The sequence below is a fragment of the Panulirus ornatus genome, chromosome 28 (assembly GCF_036320965.1).
Source record: "Panulirus ornatus isolate Po-2019 chromosome 28, ASM3632096v1, whole genome shotgun sequence".
Classification (NCBI taxonomy): Eukaryota; Metazoa; Arthropoda; class Malacostraca; order Decapoda; family Palinuridae; genus Panulirus; species Panulirus ornatus.
The window spans coordinates 7,124,772-7,137,500 of NC_092251.1; the positions used below are offsets into that span (position 1 = coordinate 7,124,772).

At 38.0% G+C, this 12,729-nt stretch overlaps 1 protein-coding gene across 26 annotated transcripts in view; it reads right to left on the reverse strand.

The window, feature by feature from the left end:
• LOC139757814 (prominin-1-A-like) overlaps window positions 1-12,729 on the reverse strand; it is a 232,719-nt gene that overhangs the window by 29,288 nt on the left and 190,702 nt on the right. For 22 of the 26 annotated variants that reach the window (XR_011714708.1, XM_071678674.1, XM_071678673.1 and 19 more), the window contains 8 exons: window positions 11,881-12,045; window positions 8,813-8,934; window positions 7,708-7,734; window positions 6,356-6,521; window positions 3,434-3,605; window positions 1,657-1,800; window positions 1,303-1,509; window positions 154-262 (listed from right to left, as the gene is read on the reverse strand). Coding sequence is in view for 25 of the 26 variants with exons in the window: in XM_071678674.1 (XP_071534775.1) it covers window positions 154-262; window positions 1,303-1,509; window positions 1,657-1,800; window positions 3,434-3,605; window positions 6,356-6,521; window positions 7,708-7,734; window positions 8,813-8,934; window positions 11,881-12,045 (1,112 nt within the window). In the remaining variant the exon portion in view is untranslated. The remainder of the gene's footprint in view (window positions 1-153; window positions 263-1,302; window positions 1,510-1,656; window positions 1,801-3,433; window positions 3,606-6,355; window positions 6,522-7,707; window positions 7,735-8,812; window positions 8,935-11,880; window positions 12,046-12,729) is intronic. The other 4 variants (XM_071678681.1, XM_071678676.1, XM_071678679.1 and 1 more) reach the window with 1 other exon arrangement.

Here is a 12,729-nt window from a genome sequence, read left to right on the forward strand (position 1 = left end):
TCTTCGTTTGTTCCAATGTCACCCCACTAATGCAGATGAAGGAATTAGGTATAATAGAAAAGCAAAATGTTCAATATAAAAAGAATGGAAATGTTGTTCAATGTAAAAAGAACAGAAATACAAAGAAATATCAGGGCTTTCAAGAATACAAACCTTTTCATCAAGATTAAGTCTCTTCTTATAGTTCTGGTATTTTGCAAGGTTGCTGTCAGTATGATCTAGACTGAGCACTGAGTACAGACTTTGGTTCTTGTGACACTTGCTGTGGGAGAAAAATCAAGCTTATTACGAAATTTCCTCATACAGAAAATGTACATGGAAGGTACTGAATATCTATCTCAGTCCTACTGGTGTCATTGGAGCAAACAAGAAAGCTGCAGAATCTCATTATCTGGACAATCATAACCTATTGAAAGCATTTGATATAAGGTTTTCCATATCCTATTCTTGTTTGAAAAAGTCCCTACCTATGAGTAACTGGCAAGATGTAGCAAAACAGCAGGATGCTTTTTGTTTTGCAATGCTATTGTTTTCTGCCAGACAAATTGCATAGAAGCAATTTTAGGTTTGTCTGGTGATGTTTTTTTGCTATTTCAATTATTTTCTCTTAAATGTTTCAGTATTCATTCCTTGCATACTTCTTATCTTGTTGGATAAAACATTTAAAAAGTTCTTCATCTTTCTTACAGGCCTCTCTTATTACAGGAGGGTGAAAGGCGTGCAAGGAATAAAGTGAATTAGAACGATGTGGTATACTGGGGTTGACGTGCTGTCAATGGATTGAACCAGGGAATGTGAAGCATCTGGGGTAAACCATGCAAAGTCTTGAGGAAAGAAAGCTGTGGTTTTGGTGCATTACACATGACAGCTAGAGACTGAGTGTGAACGAATGTGGACTTTGTTGTCTTTTCCGAGCGCTACCTCTTAACCCACCCACATACCTTACTTTTAATACTGCTTTTGTACTTATCAAAAATTTAATCATAATTTTCTTCCACCTCAATTTTGTTATTTCAACTGTATACAAAGTTTTTTCATTTTTGTTCTGGGCAAGATGGTGTTTAGTTCTGCCTGGGTATTCAGTCAAATTACTTATACTTTCCCTTTTTCATTAAAACATAAGTTTTGTTATGTTTATGTACTTTCACATGAACATATGACCCTTCCTTAATCCCTACCTTTACATTTAATTTTTGTGAAAAAAGAGAGAGAGAGAGAGAGAGAGAGAGAGAGAGAGAGAGAGAGAGAGAGAGAGAGAGAGAGAGAGAGAGAGAGAGGGGGGGGGAGATTCAAATGACTTACCTAATAATTTCTGTCATACTTGGTGCCTGACCTGTTGTATATAGGTCATTCAGATTATACAGATCAGCAACGACTGAGAAAACCTCAGAGTGTGTTGGGTCACTGATAGGGTCACACACAAGAATCTCAGTGGCACTACCCACCACAAAAAGTGCTGTAGTACAGGCCATGATCACAGCAGAAAATAAGAATGTCAACCCAACACCACTGTAAAAAGACAATAAAATGGTAAAATGTCACAGAACATAACATACACAAAAACATACACAAAAAGTGCTACCGAATTTCAAAATCAATACAATTTTTTCATGAGATAGTTACCCCTCAACCTAGCCAGATTGACTTCATACTCACCACATGAGCCAGGAAGCCCCTGTGGCCTTATGACAGGAGGAAGCTTCATCAGGTCTGCGTCCACAGCAGCCAAAAACCACACCCAATGTGAAGCACAGTGTTATCACTAGCAGCAATATGCAGAGACCCATGAAACCCCAGTATCTGTACAAATGAGAAGAGAAAAGAATTAGCCATATATGTGTGATTTTAAATGTGTTTGTGATGAGGCAAAAAGAATATTCCCACTGGTCACTTGTTTGTTATTGCAAGTGACTAAGTGACGTGGACAAGAAAGGCAGGAAATTCTCCTGTCCTCTTTCTTACTTATTAAAAGAAGGAGCAGATGAAGCCGGGCAAGGATTTTTATTGAGACAGTTCATTTGTTCCTAAAGCTTACTGAGAGAGAGAGAGAGAGAGAGAGAGAGAGAGAGAGAGAGAGAGAGAGAGAGAGATTAGAAGATGGGACTGTAGTTAGGTTTCTCAAGAATGGGAGATAGTGCTGCTGACTGGTTAGCTTGTCCAAGGTGAGGTGGCCAAGGACTGCTGAAGTGTATGTTTAGGACCCTTGTAAGAAGGCAAAGGTAGCAATAACGAATGTTTAATTTTTTCTTTAAGGCTGTTTCCTGCAGAGTTACTGCATTACTACATTTTGATTTACCATAGACACAGGACTAGCATTTCCTAACACTGTTGTGGGGATGCAATACTTAAGCCTGAATGCAACAAAAAGAAAGAAGATCAAGAAACTGGAGAATAAATACCTGAGGAACAAATGTAATGCAAGGCAGGATAATTGCACATGAAACAGCCTATGAACATCATTCTCTTTCATTATTCAATTTAAGTGGTATTCAGTGGAAACTTACCAGAGAGAATGGAGATGGGGGCTCTGGTTGTTGGTGGTGGAGTGGGATAGGGTTAGGTAAGGGTTACTGAGAGGGAGAGGGATGGGGTACTTAGGTTGTCTGTCTCACCCTCTGAATTATTTTATTCGGCAACTGTTGACAAATAATAGATAATGGATACTTTACAAAGCCCTGAGATTTTCTGTATGAAACACTAGCATGGGCTTAAGGTTAAAATCTCCTGCAGCATTTCCTCCCCAGAAAAGTGACAAGTGAACTTTAGCAGCATTGAACTCTGGAGCAGTCTTTTCTTCTGTGATAACAAATGTCCAGGCTGGCATTCTTTTCCTAAATCATTCAGCCTTATCCACATTAAATACTCACTGAGATGTGTAACTTAAGTCTTTCCTCAATAAATTTCTTGAAATACAAAGGCAATAGCCATGAGTTTCTTGTCACCCTCAAACATTCTAAGAAACAAATTTCACAAAAAGACAGCCTTGCATCTCACACTCCCATGAGTACCTTTACCATTATTTGTAGATATAATGAATGGTTACACTTTCTTTGGAGGCATTAAATAATAAGGAAGGATGAAGATAACCTCTGGTGATATAATATTGGCAAACAGGTGGTTCTGATAAAAATACCATAAAACATATTGAAATGTACAATCCAAAGAACAGAATATTCTATATGTTAAAAACATGGAAAAATATCTTTCTTTTCAAATCTATCTCAACTACAAGGTCTTACTAGCTGTTCTCCATCCTTGTACCATACTTCTCAACAGTTGTAAAGCACAATACACCAGTATACCAGCCACTGTTATGCAGGGCAATAAGTATATTCAAATACTAATTGTAATTGTTCATGTTCAATCAATAATGGAAATATTCAATAGTGACAGAGCAACATATATAAAATCTAATCCATGGGGAAATACCCACCTGTACATAGCATATTCATTAATACCATCTTGCATGATTCTTAGGTACGAGTTTATTTCCCTCAGGTAAACATTGGACTCTCTTGGATAGGTTTCTGAATCCTGAGACTGACTAAGATCAATTGGCTGCAATATTTTGTGGATTACCTCTGCTGCATCCTCTAGGTCACCTCCTGCAAACATCAAAAAACCTTCAATATTTTCCTTTACCAAAATGAACTAAGATTTCCCCTTAGTTTAGTCCTCTCTATCCCTATGCTTATTTAAGCAGGCTGACATTTATGCTAATACTTCAACACAAGCTTCCTTTATTCCATAAATAATGAAACAACTCTCATCAGTACTTTTCCCCTTGTATTAATTTTTATTAATACTATATATTTTTTGAATCATACTACATAACATTCACTTTATATGGTATCTTATTATCAATATACAGTCTGATCTACATCTTACACAATAGGTATTATATACAACATAACTGCATACAATACTTTCACACACACATCTTATGTATAGTCTAATCTGCACTTTATACCATACTGTAATGTTTAATTTGCATCTTGTGGTGAACTGTCTATCTATATCTCTGATGCCTCTTCCCTTCAGGAACTCCCTCAAGGAGGTGGCCATGGCAATAGTCTCTCCATAACTAGTGAACTCCATAACCACTTCTTAGCTTTTAGTGCCTCATCCTTAACAGGCCACTGGCAGATGGCCAGTCTAGTGCAGTGTTTGCAGAGGCTCCTACCTAACATTCCTACAGACTACTACTACCTAACATTCCTGCCTACTACTTTTACAAATGTTTATCTAATAATTCTACCTTAATATTCTTATCTACTACTTCTATCATTGTCCTACCATTTTGCCAAAAGGTAGGGCTAGCACATCATACTAACCACAGGAAATCTAGAGTTACGAAGAATGAGCTGTGTGAGTTGAGTGTTGTCAAGTGTTGTGTGTGACAGGGAGAGAGATTTTGCATGTTTGTGGACAGAATGCCAGCAATCCATGTGCAGGTGAGGCAGAAAGAAAAGACAGCTACCAGTGTCAGAGGAGTGCAACTTGACAACCAATGAAGTGCTGGATCACTATGCAGCTATCACTAACCCTCCTGATACCCACGTGGGTAGTATTGGTAATATAACCTCCCTGGTCGTTGGCTGCCTATCAACTACTACTTCTGAATGTCTTAAAAATAGGTTAGTCTGGAAATTCAACTGAACTTTACATCTTACATATAAATGTCTATCCTTCATCTTACTCTAAGTCTAATTCACTACTCAACTTTGTTACATATCATGAATGCCATGATTAAATACTACCAAAAAGGGGCAAGTATGAAGTCTGTTGGGGATGAGAGAGCTTGGGAAGTGAGTCAGTTGTTGTTCGCTGATGATACAGCGCTGGTGGCTGATTCATGTGAGAAACTGCAGAAGCTGGTGACTGAGTTTGGTAAAGTGTGTGAAAGAAGAAAGTTAAGAGTAAATGTGAATAAGAGCAAGGTTATTAGGTACAGTAGGGTTGAGGGTCAAGTCAATTGGGAGGTAAGTTTGAATGGAGAAAAACTGGAGGAAGTAAAGTGTTTTAGATATCTGGGAGTGGATCTGGCAGCAGATGGAACCATGGAAGCGGAAGTGGATCATAGGGTGGGGGAGGGGGCGAAAATCCTGGGAGCCTTGAAGAATGTGTGGAAGTCGAGAACATTATCTCGGAAAGCAAAAATGGGTATGTTTGAAGGAATAGTGGTTCCAACAATGTTGTATGGTTGCGAGGCGTGGGCTATGGATAGAGTTGTGTGCAGGAGGATGGATGTGCTGGAAATGAGATGTTTGAGGACAATGTGTGGTGTGAGGTGGTTTGATCGAGTAAGTAACGTACGGGTAAGAGAGATGTGTGGAAATAAAAAGAGTGTGGTTGAGAGAGCAGAAGAGGGTGTTTTGAAATGGTTTGGGCACATGGAGAGAATGAGTGAGGAAAGATTGACCAAGAGGATATATGTGTCGGAGGTGGAGGGAACGAGGAGAAGTGGGAGACCAAATTGGAGGTGGAAAGATGGAGTGAAAAAGATTTTGTGTGATCGGGGCCTGAACATGCAGGAGGGTGAAAGGAGGGCAAGGAATAGAGTGAATTGGATCGATGTGGTATACCGGGGTTGACGTGCTGTCAGTGGATTGAATCAGGGCATGTGAAGCGTCTGGGGTAAACCATGGAAAGCTGTGTAGGTATGTGTATTTGCGTGTATGGACGTATGTATATACATGTGTATGGGGGTGGGTTGGGCCATTTCTTTCGTCTGTTTCCTTACGCTACCTCGCAAACGCGGGAGACAGCGGCAAAAAAAAAAAAAAAAAAAAAAACAAAAACATAATTCATGCTAAGAAAAATAGATATCACAAAGTGGGCTTCATTTCACAAAGCATATATGCAATATTTGAATAGTACAGCTACAGAGAAAAAGAACTCATAATATGACTTTTTTATGTCCAATATCATATTTTCCATCATACACACAGTTCCCATACAGAATCTCCAATATATAAATATGAACTACTGTCACTGCATAACTTGACAGTCTTCCCTCAGAAACATTTTTCCTACACATGATCCCTAACTGTTCCTTCACAACCATTTTTTTCAATTTGAATAAGTTGCCTCAAATATCTTTAATTTTGTGAAAAGTTTCTCATTATAGTATCTCTTCCTGTAATTCTTCCATTACTCATTCCTTCCACATTCTCTTGATTTATCTTGCAACTCTCAAGATAATCTTACTTGCCTACTTCCTGTTAGCCATGTATCCACGGCAGTAGGTTGCTTTATGGGCAACAATTCCTATAACACCTGTACAATAGTCACATTTCTTATGTTCATCATGTAAACAATATAAACATAAAAAACAGAACTGAGAAGTTCTTACCTGCATCCAAAATTTTTTCTTTAATTTCTGGTATTGAACTCTGGACCTTATTCTGGATCTCTGTTGCAATTGAATCAAATGCACGTTTACCTCGCTTCACCACACTCTCAATACCATTTTCTATAAGGGCAGTTACTTCATCGAGTTTGGATTCAACATTTGGAAGCTGGAAATCAAATAGTTAAAATCAAGTTAGGCTTTTGTGACATTTATGTACATATGATTTTTTTTTAATGCAGTGTTTCACAATCTATAAAACCTAGCTATAATTCCCCAACTAATAGTTCTTTTGTCATAAATGTTAACTGATACAGATCTTTAACCCACCATTTTCTTCTTTCCATCCTCTATCCTCATTTCTCTTTTCTTTGTTTCTTCTACTTTTCTGCATCTTGAAATATTCCATTTTATGCACACTAAGTGAATAAGACCCATGTCTTCCCACAGACACTATTAGTTTAAGTAACAAATGATCTTCCTTTCTGATGGGCAAAATAATATGAGGAAGTCTTCAACTAAGGCTTTTAGAATTTCTCTTAGGTTCTGATACTTGCAGATATGAAGACAGAAAATCAAAATGTTTGGGAAAGAAATTTTCACACACAACTTTCTTATGAATGATGGAAACAGCAATATGACTTGTAAAAGGGGAGACTAAAGTTAGAATTATCCCAAAAATATCTTCACATCCTCAAACTTGCTATGAAAAAAATTGAATTCAATTATACTATGTTTTTTCCAACTACCTACTAATTTTCAAAAAACATAATTCAAACTTACGATACATGGCATAAGCATACTTTGAAAAGGCATGTATCTCTCAAGATTACCATGGAGAAGGGGAGCTAAACACTAACAAATAACAAGAGAAGTCTTTAAAGTGTTAAAAATCTGTATAGATATACATATGTTCCATAGAAGCACAAAACAGAAATCAAGGAAAATTTTGCTTTCTTAAGAGAAAATGTGACCATGCCATGTAATTATTACTGAATACAAGTTGTGATAACCTAAAAACCTGAATTGTCTTTGAATTGAAAAGGGGTTCCAGAAAATGAAGATGGTATGTTATTATCAGATTTGAAAGCCATGGAACAACTATTACAAATTAATCTTAGAAAAGATCCACATGCAAACATGTCATGCTTTATATGTATAAGATTGTTAATGCATAATAAAACACTATCATGCACAAAACAGCTATCAAGTATGACTGTCAAATAAAGTGTTTCTTCTGTCATGCAATACGTCTTGAAAAATACATTGCAATAAAAATATCAGAAGAAAGCAGTAGCATTCACATCATAAACCTAATAATCAAGACTGGTTACATTACATGCTCTTGAAATTACCTGAGGCAAAACATCGGTCTCCAGATACTGTGAGAAAGGAACCACACGAGTTAGTACCATTACCCTGGTCAACCTCTTGGGTGCTGCTCAACTTCTAGCTTAAGGGTTACCAAATACAGTCAAACTCTAATCAATTAGGTAATTGATCTAAAACAATTCTATATAGCTTAGGTTATATATTCAGTATAAACTTAAAGTCTATCTTTTTTTTTTTTTGAGTGAAACAGAAGTTCAGCTCACACATTTGTAATTAAGCCTTTGCCCATATCTCACTTATATTTAATGCTATTAAGATTTCTGTGACTACAGATCAGGGATATGCAACTTATTCAGCCTGACATATCTAATGAGTTTTAAATAAGACTGTAAAATGATGTAAACTTTACAGGGTTAGTTTAAGAAGACTGTAGGTTGCATATCTCTGTACCTGACAGTACAGAACAGCCAACTCCAAATCATGTGCTACTGAAAGACTTAGTAGAGGACACAACAGTATCCGACACACCTGTTGGTCTTTGTGTTAGTTTTAAACATTTTCTCCATCTAATTTTCAACTTCTATGAAAGTATAGCCAATTTACAGATAATACCTTTATTACTGTCAAATTTAAAACGGACATTTTTAAAGCAATTGTTTGTGATTAGAAGCTACGGAAACATAAAAAGTAATTTGAGATTCCTTTTGCAAAGAACAGAGTAAAACCAAGGTGTGATTTATTTTCCGTGTGATTCCATATTCACTCAATGCTGAGAAAATGCAACACTGATATCAAACTTGTGACAGTATTCCATCCATGCCTTTAGTAAAAGACAGTTCTTATAATGAACAAGACTATTTTCTTGCCAAGCTTCCCCAGCACAGTGAGAACTCACTGAACAGAAAACTGGTTCTTAAGCAGAAAATTAGTTCTTATGCTAAGTGCAGGTTATTCACTTTAAAGAGTTGTGTATTTTCAACATATACCATTCTTAGTTATTGCAACCACTCCTTTAGAATTAGTTTAACTTGCAAACTTTCTCACACAGTATGATATTGTAATTAAACTCTTTGCTTATAGTGTAATAACCAGATGAAACTCTATGGTCATTTCATGCATCTTACATACCCGATCAAAGTCATTGTTGATCTTGAGCTTGTCTGCATATTCAGTGATGAGTTCACGGCAATCAGGCAAAGACTCGCATGATTCCTGAAGTTCTCTTAACCTAAAAGCAACATCGCCAAGCCCTGGAGAAAATAATTTTTTTGTAAATATGCTTTACAGTTTTCAGTATTACAGAATGAAAATATTGTATCAACACAGTGCTATTTCACAAGAATAAAAAAAAATACAAGACGTGATTTTTTCTATGTCCCTATGGACTAGGGAGAAATAATACCACCAAAACGTTCTGCATGGCATAAAAAGTTACAGAGGAGTAGATGGAAATCCTTCCCTACAGTATTACTACTTTCCACAAGAAGAAACAGGAATGTACCAAGATAGAATGTTTACCCCTTAACTCAGTTGTCTGTTCATAACACTATCTTGCTAAGACAGGAAATACCAAAGAACAATAGTGTTACAAAAAATTTATCTATATTATCTCTAACTGTACTTGTGTCTCCCCTGATGATGTGATTATTACATGAAAGTGCACTTGGGAACTTATCATGTTTCATTTTCCCCACCCACATACACATGTATATACATACACATCCACACACGCACATATACATACCTATACATCTCAACGTATACATATATATATATACACATACAGACACATGCATATATATACATGTACATAATTCATACTGTCTGCCCTTATTCATTCCCATTGCCACCCCGCCCCACATGAAATGACAACCCCCTCCCCCCGCATGTGCGCGAGGGAGCACTAGGAAAAGACAACAAAGGCCACATTCGTTCACACTCAGTCTCTAGCTGTCATGTATAATGCACTGAAATCACAGCTCCCTTACCACATCCAGGCCCCACAAAACCTTCCATAGGTTACCCCTGATGCTTCACATACCCTGGTTCAATTCATTGACAGCACGTCAACCCCGGTATACCACATCGTTCCAATTCAATCCATTCCTTGCATGCCTCTCACCCTCCTGCATGTTTAGGCCCCAATTACTCAAAATCTTTCTCCCTCCATCTTTCCACCTCCAATTTGGTCTCCCCCTTCTCGTCCCCTCCACCTGTGACACATACATCCTCTTTGCCAATCTTTCCTCACTCATTCCCTCCATGTGACTAAACCATTTCAAAACACTCTCTTCTACTCTCTCAACCACACTCTTTTTATTACCACACATCTCTCTTACCCTTTCATTTCTTACTCGGTCAAACCACCTCACACCACATATTGTCCTCAAACATCTCTTTTCCAGCACATCCACCCTCCTCTGCACAACTCTATCCAAAGCCCACACTTTGCAACCATATAACACTGCTGGAACCACTATTCCTTCAAACATACCCATTTTTGCTTTCCAAGATAATGTTCTCGCCTTCCACACATTTTTCAATGCTCCCAGACTTTCGCCCCCTCCCCATCCTATGACCCACTTCAGCTTCCGTGTTTCCATCAGCTGCCAAATCCACTCCCAGATATTTAAAGCACTTTACTTCCTCTAGTTTTTCTCCATTCAAATTTAACTCCCTATTGGCTTGTCCATCAACCCTACTGTACCTAATAACCTTGCGTGGTTGAGAGAGCAGAAGAGGGTGTTTTGAAATGGTTTGGGCACATGGAGAGAATGAGTAAGGAAAGATTGACCAAGAGGATATATGTGTCGGAGGTGGAGGGAACGAGGAGAAGTGGGAGACCAAATTGGAGGTGGAAAGATGGAGTGAAAAAGATTTTGTGTGATCGGGGCCTGAACATGCAGGAGGGTGAAAGGAGGGCAAGGAACAGAGTGAATTGGATCGATGTGGTATACCGGGGTTGACATGCTGTCAGTGGATTGAATCAGGGCATGTGAAGCGTCTGGGGTAAACCATGGAAAGTTGTGTGGGGCCTGGATGTGGAAAGGGAGCTGTGGTTTCGGGCATTATTGCGTGGCAGCTAGAGACTGAGTGTGAACGAATGGGGCCTTTGTTGTCTTTTCCTAGTGCTACCTCGCACACATGAGGGGGGAGGGGGTTGTTGTTCCATGTGTGGCGAGGTGGCAATGGGAGTGAATGGGGGCAGACAGTGTGAATTGTGTGCATGGGTATATATGTATGTGTCTGCGTATGTATATATATGTGTACATTGAGATGTATAGGTATGTATATTTGCGTGTGTGGACATGTGTGTGTGTATACATTGTGTATGGGGGTGGGTTGGGCCATTTCTTTCGTCTGTTTCCTTGTGCTACCTCGCAAACGCGGGAGACAGCGACAAAGCAAAATAAAAAATAAAATATATATATATATATATGGGAGCAGGGGGCTGGAAATCCTCCCCTCTCGTTTTTTTTTTTTAATTTTCCAAAAGAAGGAACAGAGAAGGGGGCCAGGTGAGGATATTCCCTCAAAGGCCCAGTCCTCTGTTCTTAATGCTACCTCGCTAATGCAGGAAATGGCAAATAGTTGAAAGAAAGAAAAGAAAGAAAATATATATATATGTGGCGGGGTGGCAATGGGAATGAATAAAGGCAGACAGTATGAATTATGTACATGTGTATAAATGTATATGTCTGTGTGTGTATATATATGTATATGTTGAGATGTATAGGTATGTATATTTACGTGTGTGGATGTGTATGTATATACACGTGTATGTGGGTGGGTTGGGCCATTCTTTCGTCTGTTTCCTTGCGCTACCTCGCTAAAGCGGGAGACAGCGACAAAGCAAAATAAATAAATAAATAAATGTGTGTGTGTGTGTGTGTGTGTGTGTGTGTGTGTGTGTGTGTGCGTATATGTGAGGATAAGCCATTCTTTTTCAGCAACAGTGAAACCTCATTCAAGTTTTGTGGTTGAACATTTCCCCCTTTAAGCAAAACATCAAACCACTGCCCAATTCAGAAGTTGAGAATAGGTTTTCTCTATACAGTTACTGCAACATTTCTTCTCTGAGACAGTTTGCTGAAGCCTTATCAAATGTTGCATTCAGAGAATCTATCTGTGAAACTTTTAACCATAATTCACATTATCAATCATGACTCTTGAAGTTATTGCAACAACTATCTCACCACTCTGTAGATTAGAAGTCTGGTCCTGCAGCAACAGTGTTGTGTTTTTGATTTCCCAAAGATCCTTCTTGATGACTGACAGGCTGGTGGCAATAGCTGTCAGGTTGTCAATAGCCACAGCTTTTGTTACTCGTGCCAATTCACTTTTCACAAGTTCTCCACTACCTGAAAAAATCAGTAACTTGTTTGACTACGATTAGTTTAAGCATAAAATCTAATCCAGTTTTTGTCACTTTTTAAGTCTGAGTCCATTTCTGATATCCTGAATTCTTGCATACATTGTAACAGGATAATCTTATATAGGCAGAATAGTTTAACTTAATTCTATCCTATCCAGTGTTTAATTTACAGTACAGCATACATCAGTCAGATCCAATCATGTTCAGATTATGTTTTGACACACACTAAAAGCTCTAATCACTGTTATGCCAACCATTCTATTTCTTCCTTAACTGTATCAGAAGTGTATCATTAGGCTACCAAATGACATGACTACATCATCAACAATCAATACAGTAATAATAATTTTCTAATTTCATGGAATGGACAATACTTGACTCAGTATGCAAGAGAGGCATGAAAGGACAGGGACGAGTGGATACTCTTTTGCTGTGACCACTCCCTTGAAGGGAGTTTCCAGAGGGTATGGTCATCAGAGATATAGATAGATGGTACAAGTATTAATCTGGAATGTACATATCTCTGCATTATCTAAGCATACTGTTTTTACTTGCCTCAGTTTCATTAATTCTTTATTTCTTTAAATTCATTTTCATCTTGTGTGATATCTGCATTTGCTATAAAATTTCTACACAAGTCTATAGTACCTGATCAGTCTACACCCTCTGC